The 19,978-nt window shown below is 29.6% G+C and overlaps 1 protein-coding gene across 1 annotated transcript in view; it reads right to left on the bottom strand.

Moving 5' to 3' along the window:
* LOC123295199 (Down syndrome cell adhesion molecule-like protein Dscam2) overlaps positions 1 to 19,978 on the bottom strand; it is a 193,479-nt gene that overhangs the window by 109,004 nt on the left and 64,497 nt on the right. The window contains 1 exon segment of the mRNA XM_044876449.1: positions 77 to 223. Within this exon segment, the coding sequence (XP_044732384.1) occupies positions 77 to 223 (147 nt within the window).

The raw sequence follows: 19,978 nt of genomic DNA, 5'->3' as shown, positions 1-19,978 counted from the left end.
GATATCTGTAATTTTTGGGACTTAAGACATTTCATATACATAACTCAAAATTAATAAATATTCTTTTGAAATTTACCTGTTAGGCGAACATTTGCAGGTGAACTAACAACCACTTGACGACTTAATCGATGCATTGTTCGGCATCGATATGTTGGAAATTGATCACTAAATTCCAAATTATGTATTAACAATTCACCGGTTGGAAGTTGATGAAATTTTCCATCTGAAATTCAAAGAAAAATTGTACTTTAATAAATTGGTAAAAAGAAAAAGAATACCACAATATTTGCTAAGGAATCATAAGATCACATTATCGTTATAAGATTGCGGGAATGTGATATAGTTCGTAGTATTTAAACTTTTTTAAAAATTAATGGGGTATTTTTGGTAGTGAAAAATAAATTATGAAATTTGAAAAAGTTAAAATTTATGTAAAAATATACTTAAATATTCTGATCTCGAGTCATAACAGCACACATTTCTTTTATAATATTAAAATTAAAAATCGTAATTTTTAAACTGCATATCACGTGACCTAAAACGCGGGCAAGCCCTGATGTGATGTCAAATTGGTATGAACCATAGACAATCACAGTTAGTTCTGTGTAGACAGCTGGGTGTAATATACCCATAGATAATAAATATTTATATTTATTATAATTAGTTGTCTATGAATATATCTGTCAAACTTATCTGTGTTATTTCGTATAATTATACCGATATTACGTCACCAAATTGGATGCCCGCGTTTTTGACAGTTTTAAAAAAATTTAAGTTTTTGGCAAGAAAGCGTGTGTATTTTTCCGAAATAAATTTTGGTTGCTTTTTATTAGCAAAATCAACATTTTGAAATACTTTTTCAAAAATAGTAGAATACTCTATTGCTGAGACAAAATAAGTTAGAAATTATCAATGAAGAAAAAGGGAAAAATAATTATTCAAGCCCAAAAATAATAAATGAGAGTCGTTGATTAATCGAATTACCTCTTGAAGCATTCAGTAAATAATTACATTCGAGTACTTTTGATTTGACATTTACACCAAAAAATTTATTAATAAAACAAAAAACAAAATTAAATGTGTTCGTGCTAACAACAGAAGACGTGGTAGATAGTTAACATAAAATTGCTAATCAAGAACATTTTTATATAAAAAAGACAATTAAAAATCAATAAATAGTAGAAATACTTCGAAAATATTCTATATGTAGGAAAATAAAATAAATAGAAATAAAACAAGAAAATAAAATGCTTTTTCTGAAGCGAGTTGTGTATCAAACAACATTACATGAATAAATTGGGCACTAATCGGTATAGAGAATATTCAGTTAAGATAAGATCCACAGTTTTCTTTAATGTGCAAATGATGTCCTTGCATTTGTGTACTTTTACCTTTTTTACTAAATAACGTGTGCAAAATTTTGTGGTGTCAAAACTTCTACGGATATTTTGTATAGAGCCTTTTTTTATGAAAATTAACTTCCTAACAATTTTTATAGCAGCTAAAACTACGATAAACTTAATAGTCTACGAAAGACTTTGAAAAAAGTATTTTCGCGACCTTTGACCTTGAATAATTTTTTTAACGCAACTTTTTGCATATCTTGTCATATCTGGCATTCAAAGAAAGTTTATTCCGTTAAAAAAATTTCATTTAAAATTTCTTAGCAACGTAAAAGACAATACCAGCCTTCTCCGACAATTTTCATTTATGTTTCCATCGAAATACAATTTAAAATTTGTTTTAAAAAAATCTAAAATTTGAGTTTAATTTAAAATGGTTTCGATAAAAGGAGATTCTAATATATACAGACTAATATATGCAGACCATTATCAATTTTACATCTTTTATCGGCAATAAAATGGCATCAAGATCCAATCTGCAAAAATATAATTGTAAGATAATTATTTTTCGGGATTGAGATTATCGGAGCTTGCTAAAAATGATTTCTTGAGTGATTCTAATAAATAATGCAAGTAGTGTCATGGTCCCAGCTCAGTTTTAGAGAAGGTTCTACAATGAAAAATTTAAGATCTTCAGTTGAATTCTCGCTCTTTGTTACATACTCAGTTTCAGTTAGTTACCGTACTCAAATAACACAAATAAGCAAAAAACAACATAGTACAAAACATGTATACATATAGAGAAGAAGTAAACACGTTGTTTTTAATTAAAAAAGTGTTGAATAGTTAAAAAAAATAAAAGAAAAGAAGAATAAATACGAGAGAAAAAATTATTTGTACACAAAACCGAAGTGAACCAAAAGGAAAAATCTCGATAATTAATAATAAGTTGACTTTCAATAGTTAGTTGTGTAGACGATCAATGTATATGACAATAATATAAGTCTAGGATCATACGTAGAATTTTAAAATCATTTCATAGTGTTTGCAAATTTGTTTGAGATTGGTGTAAAGCCCATATTCAAGAACTTGTTAAAATAAAATACGAAAATTTTCTTGACGATGATTTCTCTTTCAGTGATCCTAGTAAATATTTAGTTATAAGAAAAACTTGTATTGATGAATGTAGACAACAACCAAATGAAAAAATAATTCAATAAAAAAAGGGAAAAATCATTTCGTTCCTGGCGATGTGTTTCCGACACTTTAAATATTTAGTCTATAAAAACATGCTCTTACAACTCTGAGACATTTTATCTATACATATACTCAATATGTATATGCGCTATGCCCCAGTAAAAAATTCGCCATAAATTAACGTTTCAATACGTTATTTTAATTTGTATTCATGTATTTTTACATGTATTTCTTTCTCTATTTTATTCATGTATCAGATTTTAACCGCGTTTTTCTCAAAACTTTTTATTAAAGTTGGTAGGCAAAATTTCTTGAAAACCTTCGGACTGATTTCACACTTTATGTATATACTAAATACTAGTTTCTGAGCGAAGGATTTTTTTTCAATTTCAAAACTTTTTTACATTAAAAACACGACAATTTTTCGCAAAAATCAAAGTTTAAAAGAGTTTTTTTATTGCACCTTCACCAAAAAATCAAAAATGATTATTTCGTTACTTCCTTCGTTGTCGCCCTATTAGCTCAGTTGATTAAAGCGTAACCAATTCCGTCCGCGGCATGCTTAGGGTAGCGGATTCGATTCCCGCCGTCGCAACAAAATTAATTTAATTAAAAGTTGTGATTGGCTGGTGTAGTGAATGGTATATGCATGAAGGAAGTGCACTCTGGCTCTGAAACTGAGGGGCTGATAAATGAAATTATCAGTGGAAAGGTGGTAAAACACATATATGGTATCACAAGCGGCTCTATAGCCATAATGGACAGCCAATATAACCTAACCTACTTCTTTCGTTAAAAATTCAAGATAAACTTATGTACTAAAGAAATTTCTTTGGTTTCTTAATTTCAGGATCATCTTGACTACCGCATGGGAAATTTTTTTTGAGGTGACTCGGATCTCATTACTACCACAGGCTGAATTTTAAATATTTTTTTATGATAATGTAGCAGAACGTTCTTAGAATAGTACTTAATAATTTATCATAAGTTTACTTAAAATGTTTTTTTGTTGTTGGCATTTCCGACCCTTGTTGCGCTAAGAAGAGCTATTTAACGATTGATTTGCCTAAATAATTTTTAGGGTGCAATTATAAATTTCTTATCCCCGCAAAAGAAAAGCTATGAAAATCTTCGAAAAGTTAAAGCTGTTAGGTACCACTTTCACAACGACCCTTCAAATTTCTAACTGCTATGAAATTAATATCAAATAATATGCTCGACCCTAGTTCATTTATATCAAACATTGGAATAAAACCACACGAATCAGTGAGGATTGGTTGAGGGAGGTATTCATTCGTGAATCGTAACGTGAAGATTGAGGTAGACAGATGTATTATACGGTCGTCTATTTATCTTGTAATATTTTCCTGGCTAATTAAAGACGACATTAGGATACAAATTCAATAATTTTTCTCTCTGAATGTTTTTTTAAACCAGCATCTAGCCCAAAAATGGGTCATGATTTCGAGTTGGATGATCTTCTAAAGGAAGATGAATTTCTTTGAAACATACCTTAAAACACTCTCAATTTAATTACCATTTAAAAAAAATTCAAAATCAAAACTGGTTCATCCGCTTAGGATGTACGATACCACAAACGAATCGATGTTTTGGTAGAACTGATTTTGTGAGGTCGTAGCTCCTAAACGGGTGAAAAGATTTTGATTTTTTTTGTTGAATAGGTAATTTGATCGAGAGTATTCTTAGCGATATTTTAAGTGCGAGTTTAGGGTTCCACACCTAATTTGTACAATAATGAAGTATTCGTCGTGAGAAAATTTGGACCTTTTAACGGAAAAATAGTATCACAAACAAATTTTGGAATAACTTGGATAAATTTGTATATTGGGTAGATTTGTCTGAAATAGATACGGAATATTGTTTTTCGTATAGGTCATAAAAAGTTAATTATACATAATTTTTGTATTTTTGGGTCAAGGTTATGCACAGAAATTTATTGAAATTAGAAACAAAAATATCGATTTTCCACAACTTTTTTAAATGGTATACATTGTGGAATAGAAAAACAATCTTTTCGCTTTTGTTTCGAAATTCGATAAAAGTGAGTATACTAAGTTTAGTTTCAAGTTAAGTAACGCTTAAAAATATTGATGCCACGAACAAAATTTTGGTAAAAGTCTTTATAAAATCACCTAACTAGTCCATTTCCGGTTTTCTGCCTGTCCGTCTGTTAACCTGATAACTAAAAATGAAAGAATTTATCAAGCTGAAATTTTAGGATATCAAGCGGAAGTAAAAGTTTAGATATCAAGTGGATGTAAAAAGTGAGATCGAGTTCGTAAATGAACAACCTAGGTCAATTGAGTCTTTGGTATGTAGGACCCATCTCATAAATCGTGATAGAGATAGAACAAAAGTTTAAATCCTCCTTATAAAAAAATAAACATCTTTTGTTTGAAACATTTTTTCGTAAACATCATTATATAGTATGGATTATATATTAATATCAGTTATGTATGTGTGGCTAGGTACTGTCTCTATACATGGTAATTCAACAATTAACTCAGTTAATGGTTTGTTTTCACTTGTTTCTATTTTAATTTTAATTAAGTAGAATCACCTGTAAGTAATTCGAGGAATAAATATACTTTTTCAATGGTTTTATTTATTGTATTGAATGGCTCCTCAATGACAAAAATCATGAATACAAAGTGGGGAGTCAGGGGTACAAAACCAGCTAAAAAAAGATGTAAAATAGAATGTTCTTTCTATGTAGTTCGATAAAAAAAGATAAAAAAAAACAAACCAGAAGAAGTAGTTAGTATATCATTATTATTATAGGTACATCTGTTCAACAAGAAGTACATAGACATCATAAAAGTTTCCATGGAAATATTTCAAGTTGACTGACTATTATTGAGAAAAGTTTCTTTTGTTAATGGCACGAATAAAAAACCAGCTTGAATTTGAAATGTTTTTCAAGTTACTACACACACACACATACACACACAGGTAACAAAAGAAGCCGCACGCGTATATATTTCTTTCATTTAGAAAATATACTTTTTTTTCTATTTTGAAATATTTTAGTGATGGGTAAATAAAATCACTCGCGAAGATGAAAAAACTTTACAAGCCTTCATTGAACGAAAAATTTGAAAATAATTATTCCTGTAAGTCATTCATAAATGATTATTTGTAAAAGCTGTAGGAGCTGCATTTAACAGATAAGTACTTTACGCTTGATCGATTACCTTCAGCTTTTATACTATTAGTCATGTATCAGTATGACTTGTTTTTAGTACAAAAAAGCTTTAATTTTTAAATTAAAACTATAAAAGGTATATACATATCGAATATGGTGGAAGCGATGGGAAAATCAGGACGTGTCTGCTGAGCTTTCCATACATTGTCATCAAAAATCAACGTGTATGTAAAATTTTAACTCAATTGGTTGAGTTACAGAATAAGCTTTTAATAAAGTTTATTCCTGTTGACCTGCAGCAAAATTATTTCGAAAAACTAATTTGGGCATGCAACACCTGCGTAATTTACTACAATATGTAATGAAGTTATTTATCATGATATACAGTTATCTCTTACGGCTTAATGAAATGTAATCGCCAAGAAAAATCTCAAAATAAATAATTTTATTCAGAGACTAGGATCAATGGTCTAACAGCTTGAACTTTTTTTTCCATATTTGCAACCTTTTATGTTTTCTGAGAAATATCTTTGGAAGAATTGGAAAATAAAATTTTCTTTTTAATTTTCTCAAAAAATGAATGAAAATATATCGGGGTGGCAGCTAGATAATTATGCCGTTTGGCTCACATCATTGAGGGACCCTGGACATCATGTCTTTATTGTAAAAAGGAAAAGGACAAGACTACAATTCAAAAAACACATGTTAGCCAATTCAAAAAAGTCGAGAACGGCTTATTTTTAAAAATCCACTGTAAACGGTTTATTTAATAAACCACTAGATTTATTCACAAAACTACTTCACCTAAAACATTCGTAATTTTCTGTATGTTTTGTTCCATGATTGTCTATCTACCTACATACCGTAGTCAGTCGCAGAGCTGGCAGTTCGCTTAGCTCTATGAATTGATAATATTCATAAGCAATTCATAGAGCAAAGTGAACTGCCATAAACACTGTATATAGATTTCTAAATTGAAAACCAGGAATATCTTAAATGTATTGAATTAAATGACAGTGTTTAAATGATAGATATGCATTGAATATTATCAATTCATAGAGCTAAGCGAACTGCCGGCTCTGCGACTGACAGCTCTTTGCGTGAGTACTGTCCAATCAGTTTCAAATCTAAATAGAAACAAATTTTTTTTGAAGTAGATATGCCTGCCTTCTGCAGTGGTGTGGGCTCAAACAGTTACATATTATTTCTATTTTGATTTGAAACTGATTGGACAGTACTCAATAACAATAACAAAATAATAACTTTTTAAACAGAAATTAAAATTCCGATCTACATTCTTAATATTAAAATTTAAATAGCATCTAATATCACTTGTAAGTAGAATAATGTAATAACTTAATTCCTAAAAAATAAATAATCGTCTTTTAATTATTAAATTTTCGTGAATTTTTATCTTTTTAGTTAAGCTATTTACAAATCTCTTTGCCAGACTGTTTTTGCTTTTTTCAACATGCTAAAATTCCAATTTTCAGTGATTAATTAGGTACATAAAAACACTTCGTCCAGTTAGCAATTCATAGTTACATATCAAAAATTTAGATTTTTATCTATACGTTGCGTTAATGGCCGATCAATTTTAATTTTTAAGTGATAATATGTTCGTATAAAATGTTTTAACGGATAGAAGCCATTCTCAGGTGTAACACTCTATATATAAATATTTACCATTGATTGTATTATTTTTTTGTAGGTATTTTATTTGTTTCCATTGATCCAATGAATGGTTTTCCATCACGCAATAACAAAAAAATCATAATAATAATAAAAATAATAACAATAACAAAAATATATTAACAAAAGCAAAAAAAATAAAAATTATTTTGAACACAAAAATTATTAACAATAGCAAAATAATTTATTATAAATATTGATTGAAAATTTATACAGAGAGGCCACTGATATTTAAAAAAAAAAATAGCAATGGCCTTTCTGTGGAATGGCTAGACCATTCAAAGAGAGGGCCCGATTTCGCCGCGTAAAGAAGCCACGTAAAGTATTTATCAGTACACTCTGCGTCACAAAATTTGCACAGATTGATTATCTATTTTTATTAATTCAGTAAAATTTCTAAGGTTTCTAAGGTTTTTTAAAAATAGTTGTGACATATATAAATCACATGAATATCATCAAATATATTTTATTTGGTGAGAAAAAAGTATGGCACCTTTTTAATATTTGTTCTGTGCTAATTTTGTGATGCAGAGCTACGTGTGTTCCTATCAGGCACACCAGAGACCAAACTCGTCAATCTATTGGTATAAATCTTCGAGTGTCACTTAAGGCAATAATAAAAATTAAATATGGCGATCATCAGAAGCCATATTGTGAAAAAGAAAATTCAGCGAACCATGAAATTGATTGACGTAACATGAAACTGAAAATGATAGTCGGCGAGCTATGGTAAAGGGGTATCTTTGAGCAACTATTTGAAAATCCGGACTAAAAAGTTTAAAATAATCAAATTTATTAAAAAATCATAAAACCAAACTGCGTTAATTACAAATTGAACAGCAAAAAACAAGTACAGTAGCTGACATAGCTATTGAACAGACGGGGTTCATTAAAATCTAGATCGGCTGGAATTTTCCTAATAATTTGCCCCGATTGCTTAGTCGCTATGTAAACTACTTAACTTCTTTTTTTCTTTTTCGTTTTTATTTAACGCAGTCGGGTTTTTTGATTCTTTTAAATAATTTTTTTATTATTACACAGTTTATTCATATTTTTGAACAGTATTGTTGCAAATTACTCTGGTTTCTTAAAGCTCAATTAATATCTATTAAGAACAGTTTACGCCTATTATCATAATTTGACTTTAAGTCACAGAGATAAATGATTTTATCATTAAGACAGCATATGGTAATGAGCACCTAAAGGTCTTTTGTAAGGTGAAATAAAGGTTAACTTTATTTTCTCTGGCTGGAAACATTCCACATAGATCTTTGACTTTTAAGCCCTCTAAAAACGAAAATGTAACAAAAAAATTTTCATAAGAGTGATTGTTTTCTATAATCAGCTTTCCTTTCACTAACTTTTATAACTTGTAGAGATCTTTTTCAGAGGATAATTGAAGGGTAATCCAAGTTTAATGTACGTAACGAATATTATTAAAATTTATATAAAATAAACTTATTGTCTTTTGAAAATCGTGTATGTTATTTTAATTATAAAGCAAAACCCAAAAATTTTATTAATTAAAATTTGTTTTAAATATATATCTAACAAAATACATACCATTCCTGTTTTCTTTACCGTTCATAGGATAAACATAATGTAAGTCCAGAGGACGATATTGTGGTTTAGATTAACACATATGCAAAAGGTTTCCGAAGAGTGTCAGAATTTTTAATTTAAAATTGAACAGCTAAGTAGCGCGATTTAAAACATTAATAACGTTTATTTTTTAATAATAATATAATTTTATCTATTTTCGAATTATGAATTTTTTCTGACTTTTTCAACCTATCTACAGTTTCAAAAAATAAATTTTTTTCTTCAGAAATTGAGAGAATTTTTCTCATCACGAGAGTAAAGGTTTAAACAAAAAAATATTAATCTTCAGGCTTGTTCGTTTACTTTCTTTAGTTTAATAAAATTCGGACTCAGTAAATTAAAAAACAACTGCGCATATTTTTTAGTTGTTCCAGGTACGGATTCCTAAAGTCGCAATTGAAACATAGCTAAGAACACTCTCCATTAAATTACCTTTCAAACGGAAAAAAAATTCAAATCGGTTTATCCGTTCAGGCGCTACGATGCTACAGACAGACACACAGACTCATCGACCAAACTTATAATAACCCCTTTTTCCGTTGGGGGCTAAAAATGAATTTAGTTACAAAGATTCATTCTCTGTTCTTATATTTTCACTCTCAAACATCGTTCAATAATCACATAATCAAAGCGGATGCTTTTGAAAAATAAATTTATATAAAATTATGTAGAGGTTATGCTTTATTAAGTTTCAGAATATTTAACCCGCGAAATATTTGGGGCATAAGCAGAACGCGTGAAAATTATTGAATTTATTTTCAATATAAAACAAAATGGAAGAAATGATCACACAAACTGACATAAAATACTCTTTCAAATAAAAATAAAAAAATTGTTATACCTTATACACAAATACTTTATAATAAAATTCGGACCCTCTCATTGGAAACCCGTTTGGAGATAGATGGATATATAATTAAACATACACTCATTTTAAATAAATTTGAAAAATTTCTTTAGGGTCAAAAACATACAAAACAGAACAAAAACGTCAAGCAACACAAAATAATCAAATGTTAATTAAAGTTAATTATAACACATATCTCCCCAAATGTATGTACACCTTTGTAAATGTCGTGTATTTTAACTTAGGCAATCATTGTTTTTCCTTTCGGTGCGACTTACTAGAAAACATGTATTTTGAGCCATCATTGGGATTTTGATAATTTCAGTTGAAATAGGGTGTTTAATCCATAGCCCTGCATCAAGTGCAAAACCTGTTGACCTACTTTTAGCTAGAAGATATCGGCTAGAAGATACTTTATATTTCACCATATGAAGAAATATGAAATATGATTAACCCTACATGATCTAGGACACAGTCTGTTCTAAAAGCCTCCTTTGTAACTTTCCGTAATTTTAAACTAAAAAGCCGTATTATTTTTATGCAAAATTTTGAAGCTTTAAACAATTTTGATTCTCGACGACGATACGAAAAGTTCCAGCTTGAATGGACTCATTTTCAACCCCGTTTATCGCCATTAAAAACAAACAATTTTCATCTGAACAATTATTTTCGAAAAACGTGAGATTTCGTAGAAAAGGAGCCTAAAAAAATGTTATGATTGCATTTTATCGAAAGCGAACACACTAACTACAGGAAAATACTTAAGCCAAAAGTTGTCAAGGGCAATAGCGTACATTTGCCTGTATCCTCACGACTTTGACTTACAATTGTCGATAAACTTTAAGCGTATGTGCTTTCGATTAAATGCAATAATGACATATTTTTAAGTTGCATTTCCTTCGAAAGCAAACGTTTTTCGAAAAAAATGTTTTAAACAAAAATTGGTAGTTTGTTTCATGAGGGTCAACTTTATAATTTCAAGTGTTATTTTATCTTTTACCATTTAGAATCTAAATTGGCTATTAAAGCAACCCGAAGAACTAGGTCCAATGTGAGGTCAAAACATGATGCCCCCATCAAACTCTACAATTTTTGTTTCAGTTAGTTTTTTATTTCTTAACTACAGAACGAGCTATTATATGCGTCTGTGTGTAATGAGTATGTTTATGGATATATTGTCTTAGTATTTTACACTATTGGTATAAAAAGCGCAAGAGTGTTTTTATGAATTTGACTTAAACGAGTGGAGTACATTAATTGCATGCTTGCATGATGGAAAAGCGATTTTATCTGAGCGTTGATATGCTCATTAGCTATTGAATCAGATTTATCATTTTACAAAATTGGTATGAAGTCATAATCAAAATTAGCCACGTTATAAATATTCGACATATAAGAAACCATATTGTGTTAAAAGTTAACGAAAATAATTATAACAACATGAAAGTGGAATTAGAATGATATTATACACAGAAAATAAGACACAAACATAAGCTTTTGGGATATCTACATTCATAGAGTACAGAGGTACTATAGAGGTCCAACAGTGAATATACGCTTGACCGCACTCTAAAGTGTTACTACTGTGGTCACAGATAACGACCATATATATGTAACGATCAGCACAGCAGAGTCCTTTTTGTAAAACCATCATCAGGATAATAATAAAGGTATATACCTACCAGTATATACTTATACAGATATAGAGGGGTTAAAGTATTGTACCCTGATAATAATATTCTTTGATCTATCCTTTAAGTTCATGAGAATATTTCTCCACTAAAGGGCAAGCAACCCAGAGAATGCTTATCTATGTTCTTATGTTTTTAAGTATTCTTATATTGGGTGTCTTTTTTAAGTTAACAAATGCTTGAAACTCAAAAAATAACTTTTAGCTTCAGATAGAAATGCTTCAAGCTAAAAATGTTGGGTGTGTAGGCGCACATCTTACACAGAGATTAAACTTGACCAATGTTTTAACGCTCAATGAAAAGCTCACTCTAATCCTTATAATCGATAGATGAACACTTTAAAAAAGAAAGTTTTTTTTTTATTAAAAAACTTACATTTTTTGTTCGAAACATTTTTCCGCAAACCGTACAGTTTAGATAATAACGAATTGAAAAGTTATACTCAAAATTGTTTTTCATATAAAAATTATTATTTCGTCCAGTTGGTTCTGCGAAATCTAGGCACTGTTCGAAGAATTTTTCCCAATAAATCCAATAATTGATTGATTGTTTGCTTTTCTATAAAGACCATTTTTATTCAAATTGAATGAACAAACACACAAAAAGGTTTTTGCTTTCAATTACTGTCTTTATTATTCGGCTTATAAAAAAATGTTTTAGACAGCAAATGTATGCGTATTTATAAACAATTTTTGAATTTATAGCGTTAATCAAATGTTTGTCAGTTACGGATCAGAGTGAGGCTTCAATTGAACCTGAAAACCTCAAATTCGATGCAGGTATACGTTGCGTGCCTTTTAAACTAACATCTTTCGTTTGAAGCATTTTTCTCGATTAAATTTACTTATCTAGTTTCGAGCAAATGTCTACTTAAAAAAGCCACACTATATATAAACATTTAGCTCACCTGAGAAGTCTAAAGATTGGCTCGAAATTTTGATAGGTCGTTGCATTTATACCTAAGAGTGTTAATTTGTACTTTATATCCAAAAGTTTTCACGGGAATGAAAAATATTTACAAATAAATGAAAAAAAAGATGAAAACCATATAAATGTATAAGGTGTTTTCCCGGTAAATCTATAGTTGCTAGTCTATTTTTATTTCTTTCCCCAATCCTAATTTTTTTTCCCTAATATAGAAATATTTGTAAGTGCTTACATTACAGTACACCTAAATTATTGCACTTTGGTGCATATTTTATAATGTTATATTAAATTTTTAACATTCCGAAAAATGTTGAGAAGGTAAAGTTTGAAAAGGTAGATCCTCGTGTCCTAAGAAACATTCCGTAAGATGATGTTACAATTATACTTCCTTTGTTATGGAACCGTATGTAGAAAAAGTAGTCTCATTGACCCTAAGTCTATGAAGTACTTAGTTGAAGTTGATACCGACTCTAAGATAAATTGTCACCTATACGAGAAACTTGTTTGTCTGCAATATTTCAATTAAATCCTATAATTCTGGTTCTAAGCGTGAGCTGTGATAAAATGTAGAAACAACCGCCTTCAGGTACTAATCAAAGGAGATGATTGTCGGAACATTGAAGGGTGATTCATGGTATATTCTGTCCTTGTGCCATCAGATCTTTGAAACTACGTAATGTGTAGAAGTATTAGTGCTTTAAGAAGAAATTATTTCGAAAATGGTTTTATGTAATAAAGATATAAATGTTAATTGCGATTAAAGGTACAACACTCTCCATCATCATACTCGTTGAAAACTGAGTTGAGTGTACCTCACAACGTTAGCCAAAGCTATAGAATTTGTGCATTCACTCAACAAACGACGAACAGAAGAGCTTTGGGTACAATATTCTTTTATGTGGTCAACTTCATTCAGTGTTCAGTATATACCTACACTCATGGAGTCAGTCACTGAACTGGCGGCCAATCATGATTCGAAAAGATGATTATGCATATTTCCATACGTTATTTTTAGTACTAGGATGTTTTTTGTACTATTAGATCACAGATGTACGTCTTAAGGTAGACTAGTTCATAAAAATATGCTCTTAAACTCGTGCACTATTTGTGACAACACTGTCCAATACGGTAGTTTCCCGATGTCGATTTAGATGACAAAGTCAGAAATAAAAATTGAAATCGATTGATAAACATGAAAGATGCAATTAAATCATTTTATCTATCTTACTCTAGTTATGACGTCACCACGTGCTATTTTCCTTCCTTTCTTTTTGTAAATTAAAATCTTACATAATTTTGTAGTTTCTGATGTTGTCCAAAAATTTTACACGAGCTTTTAGCTCGATAACGAGCGTTGATTGAGGCTTTTTAGGACATAGCCCTTTACTAAGACATTGTATAAAGGGTGAGATCCTAAAAGACAAGACACAGAATAACCCTTTTATTTAGAAAGTTGATCCTCATAAAAAACTGATTTTCGAAAATCGTTAGTTTTCGGAAGAAATTCGATTTAAAAATATGTCATTGCTGCATTTAGAAAAAGAATAGGTACGGTGTCTATAGAAAAATATTTTAGGCAAAAGTAATCAAAGTCAATAGGGGTCATTCGTCTGCGTTAAAAAGTCCAGGTAAATTTTCAAGATCATTTGTAGATCAACCAAATGACCTTGAAACTTGAATGTCTTGCCTTTCTTACCCTTGACAACTTTTGCTAAAACAAACCTTTCCTTCCGGTTTAATGGAAAAATGACATATTTTTAGGTTGCATATCCCCCGAAAGCTAACAATTTACAAAAACATGGTTTTATGAAAATTAACTTTTAAATTTAAAATGTAATTCTTTAATAGTGATTCTTTAACTCGGAGAACTGGTCCATTCTGACGTCAGAACATGTGTCCCCCATTAAATTCTGTAAACTTTTGTAATTTTTTATTGGTTAGATACAAAAGGAGATACTAACCGTATTCGATTAAAATGATCCATCCATTTTAATAATTTCATGATTCCTCTTGTTTTTTCCGTTTTATAGACTATTTCAGAGTAAACACCTGTATGCTACCCAGACTTAGTATAGACATTAATGAGTAAAATATATATTCTCATGATGTTTAGAATTATAATAATTATTATTATTTAGTTTTAAAACCATCATCATATCTACTTGTTTGTGTGTCATTGATGCTCTTAGTGGGTAGGTTTGATACTACCCACATAGGTAGATATATACTAGATATGTATGCTCATGGTATATACTACCATGGTACCTACTTTCAAAATAACCTATTAGATTCTTGTAATATCATATGCTTAATATAATTTTATCTGTACGAAGGTGCAAGGTAATTCATTAATAATGCAGCAACTATTTGTTTACAAAACCACATATGTGATATAGTTATAAATTTTTTAGGTAATATTTAAAAAAAGAATGTTGATTGATTATTTTTTGAATCTCTGAGAATTTCATAAAACTATTTCTATAATAATAATAATAGGGGTTTAACCTCCGTTTTTGTGACGCATGCTTAATCACAGAGGCCACCCACATCATTATTTGTTAATCTTTATTTAATCAATTACAAACATATACAATTACATTTTTGATGTGGGTGGAGTCGGTTACTTCGCTCTTATCCAAGGGACTCTCTTATCAAATCTGCACTCCCATTAATTATAAATTGTTCACACTGCCGCTGCCTGGTTTCGAACCCGCAACCTAAGTCTAAATAATCCTACGTTCTAAAACTAGTGCCTTAGACCGCTCGGACATTTAGACTCTAAAAAAGAAGACTCTAAAACTATTTGTAGTAGCACCATTTCGGTAAAGATGTTGCTCTGGAAATTACCATGAAAACCTGCTTAAAATTTATTACAAATGTACTGACTGTATATCAGCCAATTTAAGAAAATAAAACTTTTATTTGAAACATTTTTTTCTCTGAACCATCTTTGTTTCTCTAATACTTTCCTATATTCCGTAAGGTATCTAAAGTAAATAAGACCCAGAGGGTAATAAGAAACAGCACAGGTACTTTATAAATGAATTACCCTGTATATGCATATTACTAGCATATATTCATATTATTTAGTATAAATAACTATTATAAAGTTAGTGTAGATTTTAGAAGTTAGATGTATCTTTTGTTAGAAATGTGGTCTCAATCCTATCATTATCAAGTGTACATATATTTTGTGCAAATTTAAAGCTCTTGTGTTTTGGAGCTTCACTACATTCGTTTGTAAATGTATTTTAGACCTATTGCTAGCTCAATCGCCTTTGGTTGTATTTGGGATAAAAAACATATCATTCATCTATCGTTTTACCAAAAAACCAATGTCAAATATGCTTACTTTTGAAGTCATTTATTTATTTAAATAATCGGGCAACCCCTCCTAACACTTTCAGAATTGATTTAGACTTAGTTCAACTGTACATAAAAATAAATCAAGCTTTTAATTTAAAATTGCCTTGGTGTTCGTACATCCTTAAATTGAATTGCCAACTAGTTTAATAAAAATATTCCAGTAAGGTAAATTTTGCAGACGGATGCAAATAAAATAACGATAAGTACCTACCAACAGTAGGTATTATAATACAAATATTAAATAAAATCGGCGATGTATTGGGGAACAAAGCCAACAAACTTAAAAATTGGCACTTGCTTCAGTCTACACAATTTGTGTATTTTATAGTATTTAATAATATAGAAACGGTTCCTCCATCAGCTAGCAAGAGCACTAACTGCTAGAACACCTTTATAAGTGAATTTGGCTTGAAAGTACAATAGTGTTGCAGTCGTCTATGAATATACCCGGAGCCCACCAGCCGTCTTTGTCATTGGTAAATAAACCTCCAATACTAGGTGATACTCCGTATGTCGAATTGACTATATTACCAATAAAAATGTAAAACTGAACTTGATACCATGACAAAATTTCAAATTGAAATTAAAATTGATTAATAAACGAAGAAGTTATAAGCATGGCAATACCCACATATGACGTCAATAGTGAAAATATCTTCCTCTTTGTTTAATTAGAAATTTTAAACGCTCATATCTTGCATATTAGTAAAGATTTTTAAAAACCAACTTTACTTTTCTATCCGTGAAGTGAAAATTTTTCATTCGAAGTGATAAAAAAAATTTTGTCCGATCCCCTATTGGTTTAGAGCTTAATTATACTAAGCAACTTTAATAAGATGGCAGTGGAAAAAAGTGAGAAAGTGGTTTTGAACTGCGTTGAATTAAATTCGTTTTTCGACAAGTTGAAACTTGCAGGAAATTCTTCTTTTCAAGATGTCGGAAAACAGACAGCTCCTTTTATTCAGTGCCGAGCAAAGCCATTTTATAAGCTGTTTTTATAAGTATGTTTGGCTGAAAACTTTCAATTTTAAAGCAGTTATTCTAAGCCGAATTGAAGTGAAATTGAAATTTTAGATGACAATACAATTAGTTAAGTGACATCATTCTGAACAAGATGGCAAGCTAGTTTTTTTATGCACTCTCATGATATGAGTATCAAATGAAAGGGTTTGCTGAGAAGAATATCAATTACATGTAAAGCAGATGAAAATGCATTTTTATGGTAAAACATGACCTGATTTTCCCACCGCTTCTGCCATATTTGATACATATACCTTTTTTATTTTGAAATTAAATATTTAAATAAAAAAATACTTTTGAAAGACAAAACTTTTAATGCTCTTAAAAGTAGAAAATAATTATTTCTAAGTCACTCATACGTGACTATTAGTAAAATCCTCTTCCGCCTTTTACAAGTAGTCAAACAGCTCTTTTGTAAAACATATTTTTTATTTAAAATTTCTTCATTAGGATAACAGAAACACGGATGTTCCACAAAGCTTGCTCGAGCGATCTAAAAATTTCCTAACTATTTTAAAGACGATGTTCGACTAACAGGAACTTTCGTGGATAAAAAAGTAAAGAGGGTAAAGATAGTTATGCCACACACCAATTTGTAGCGGTGCTTTTATGAATGACAATTTATGCTGATCGGCACCGAGACTATATTGTTTAGTCTATGCAATGTCTAGTATAGTTTGGCCTTGGTTTTCCAATTTATATTTATTAAAAATTTAAATGTCTAATATTAAACTAAAACTAGTTTTTGGATAATCTAATATTCGAAAAGAAACGTTTATTTTCAATATTAAATGGTGATTCGAATATTTAATAAATATTTTAATTTTTTGTTGAATAAATCATGAAGTAAAAATGGGTTTTTTGATTCCCTATAGTTCATACGAAAAATAAGATTATAAAAATAAAATCATCTGTCTGCAGATTCCCAGTTTTCAAGCGAAGCGATCGATTTCACAGCGAATATTTTTCTTGTGATGTTTATTTACCGGTTAAATTCCTTTTAAAAGGCTTTTTTTATTGGCCAAAGCTTAGAAAAAGGATTTTAAAGGTATAAAACATTTTGTGAGCGTGCTAAGATTTCTTAATTTAAGCAAAAATTCGTCCATTTTTTGTGTTCACAGAAAAATTCACAATATATTCGAAATTTCGTAAAAAAATCGTGGTGGTCCCCCCCCCCCGAACTAAAAAAGGGGGTGTTATAAGTTTCACCGCTATGTGAATCGTAGCGCCTAAACGGTTGAATCGATTTTGATTTTTTTGTTTTGTTTGAACGGTAATTTAATGGAGAGTGTTTTTAGATTTCGGGTTTTTTTAAAATTTTGTAAATTTCACTTGACTTGATATTTTGTTTACAACCAAATTTCATTGTGAAAATGTAAGTATTTGAATCATATCATTGAAAAAGCACTTTTAATATCCACCTGACAGACGTTTGTAAAATCAAAAACGGTAAAGACTTCTTCCTCAAAGAATAATACTTATAAATTTTTTCTAGCGAACGATAATTATCTAATGAATAAATTTAAACAAATAGTACTAATTAATTAATTTTTTTCTCAAATAAATAAAACTGAAATTAAACAAATAAAAGCAAAGAAAGAAATAAAAATAAACTTAAACAAAATAATAATAAAAGACATTGAAAAAGAATAAACATATTAATAAAATTGTTATTAATTAAGAAAAATAAATAAATAACAGTAAATGAATAAATTAAAAAAGTATATGACATAATTTTATAGATGGATTTTTTTTTTTTTTTTGAAAGAAGAGACAATTTATGTAAGAGAAAAAAGGAAATAATAAATGTAAAAAAGTATTAAAAAATACATAAAATCAACCTATGATGTGTGAGTACGTATGTGTGGGCGATGAATAAGTCGGGAAAATATAGCCCTGCTCAAAAATATTGCAACAAATTGAATTAATGGAAGTAACTGTTATTTGAAAAATGCAGAACGGCTTTTGAGAAAGAATAAATGTTACTTCATGATAGTATATTGTTTGTAGAAAAAAATATTACTTCTTTGATTTTTCTATATTTAAGGTTGAATTTCTCGAAAAAGTGATGTGATAAAGAAATTTTGAGCAAAAATTCTAACTCAACCAGCAAAAAACTTTTGAAAAAATAAACTAGAGTTATTCGAAAAAATTTTTGATGTTCAAAGGTCTCAGAGTCGGAGACCTTGACATCAGAGGGCTTTGAAAATTTTATGACAAGAAAATCATAAAATTGAACATTCTCCAAAGGTAATATTCAATTAAGGATATACGAGCATCGATTTTTTGGATAAAAGGCTTGATTTTTTTTAAGTCTAAATCAATTATGAAAATTTAGAAGGGGGGGAAATGAGATTAAAATTTTTCGATATCTGGTGTAATTTTCAAAATATCGATAATTTAAAATTTTGATTAATTATTTATCTTTCGATATTTCGAAAACCAAGCCAGATCATTAAAGTTGAAAATGACGAACAAATAATTTTAAGCACAAGTCTATGCTTGCTTTGACATTCGTTTTACTTTAAAAAGAAAATTGAATAAAAATGTAAAAATGGTTTTGTTTGGCATCGAAAGGTTCAACATATGATTTTCAAGGTGTTTAGCGACAACATCTGTTGTGTTGAACATCAGAGCCTTAAAGAGAGCCTTGAAAAATAAAAAGTATAGTTTGCGTAAATCAATGTAAAAAACAGAATGAGAAATACGTAATTTAGAAAGGAAAAATACGTAATCTATAACACTCCAAGTTTTCTTTGAGGACCGTTGAACCTCGTTTATGGTAGCTGACCCAACACAACAGACCTAATATTATTATACTTCCAGTGTCTATAAAGAGATATGCCATCATTTATTTTAGGAGTTCCAAATTTGTTGTGAGCAGTGGCGGATGTAACGTAAAAAGCCTAAAAAATCAAAACACCCTGCTGCATTAAATAAAAACTGAACTGAAAAAATAAGTCCAGTAGTTTTCATAGCGACTTTAACGCTCGTGGATCATTAAATTCCAGACCGGCTCTCAAAAATTACATAATGGGTCCCGCCTGTTAAAGTCGCTACCTACGTAAAGTACTTGTATGTTTTTTCTTTTCAGTTTTTATACCATGTATATATAAAATATATCAAG

The sequence above is a fragment of the Chrysoperla carnea genome, chromosome 3 (genome assembly GCF_905475395.1).
Source record: "Chrysoperla carnea chromosome 3, inChrCarn1.1, whole genome shotgun sequence".
NCBI classification, from domain to species: domain Eukaryota; kingdom Metazoa; phylum Arthropoda; class Insecta; order Neuroptera; family Chrysopidae; genus Chrysoperla; species Chrysoperla carnea.
Note: the sequence above shows the minus strand (reverse complement) of the source record. Positions and strands in the feature narration are given on the sequence as shown.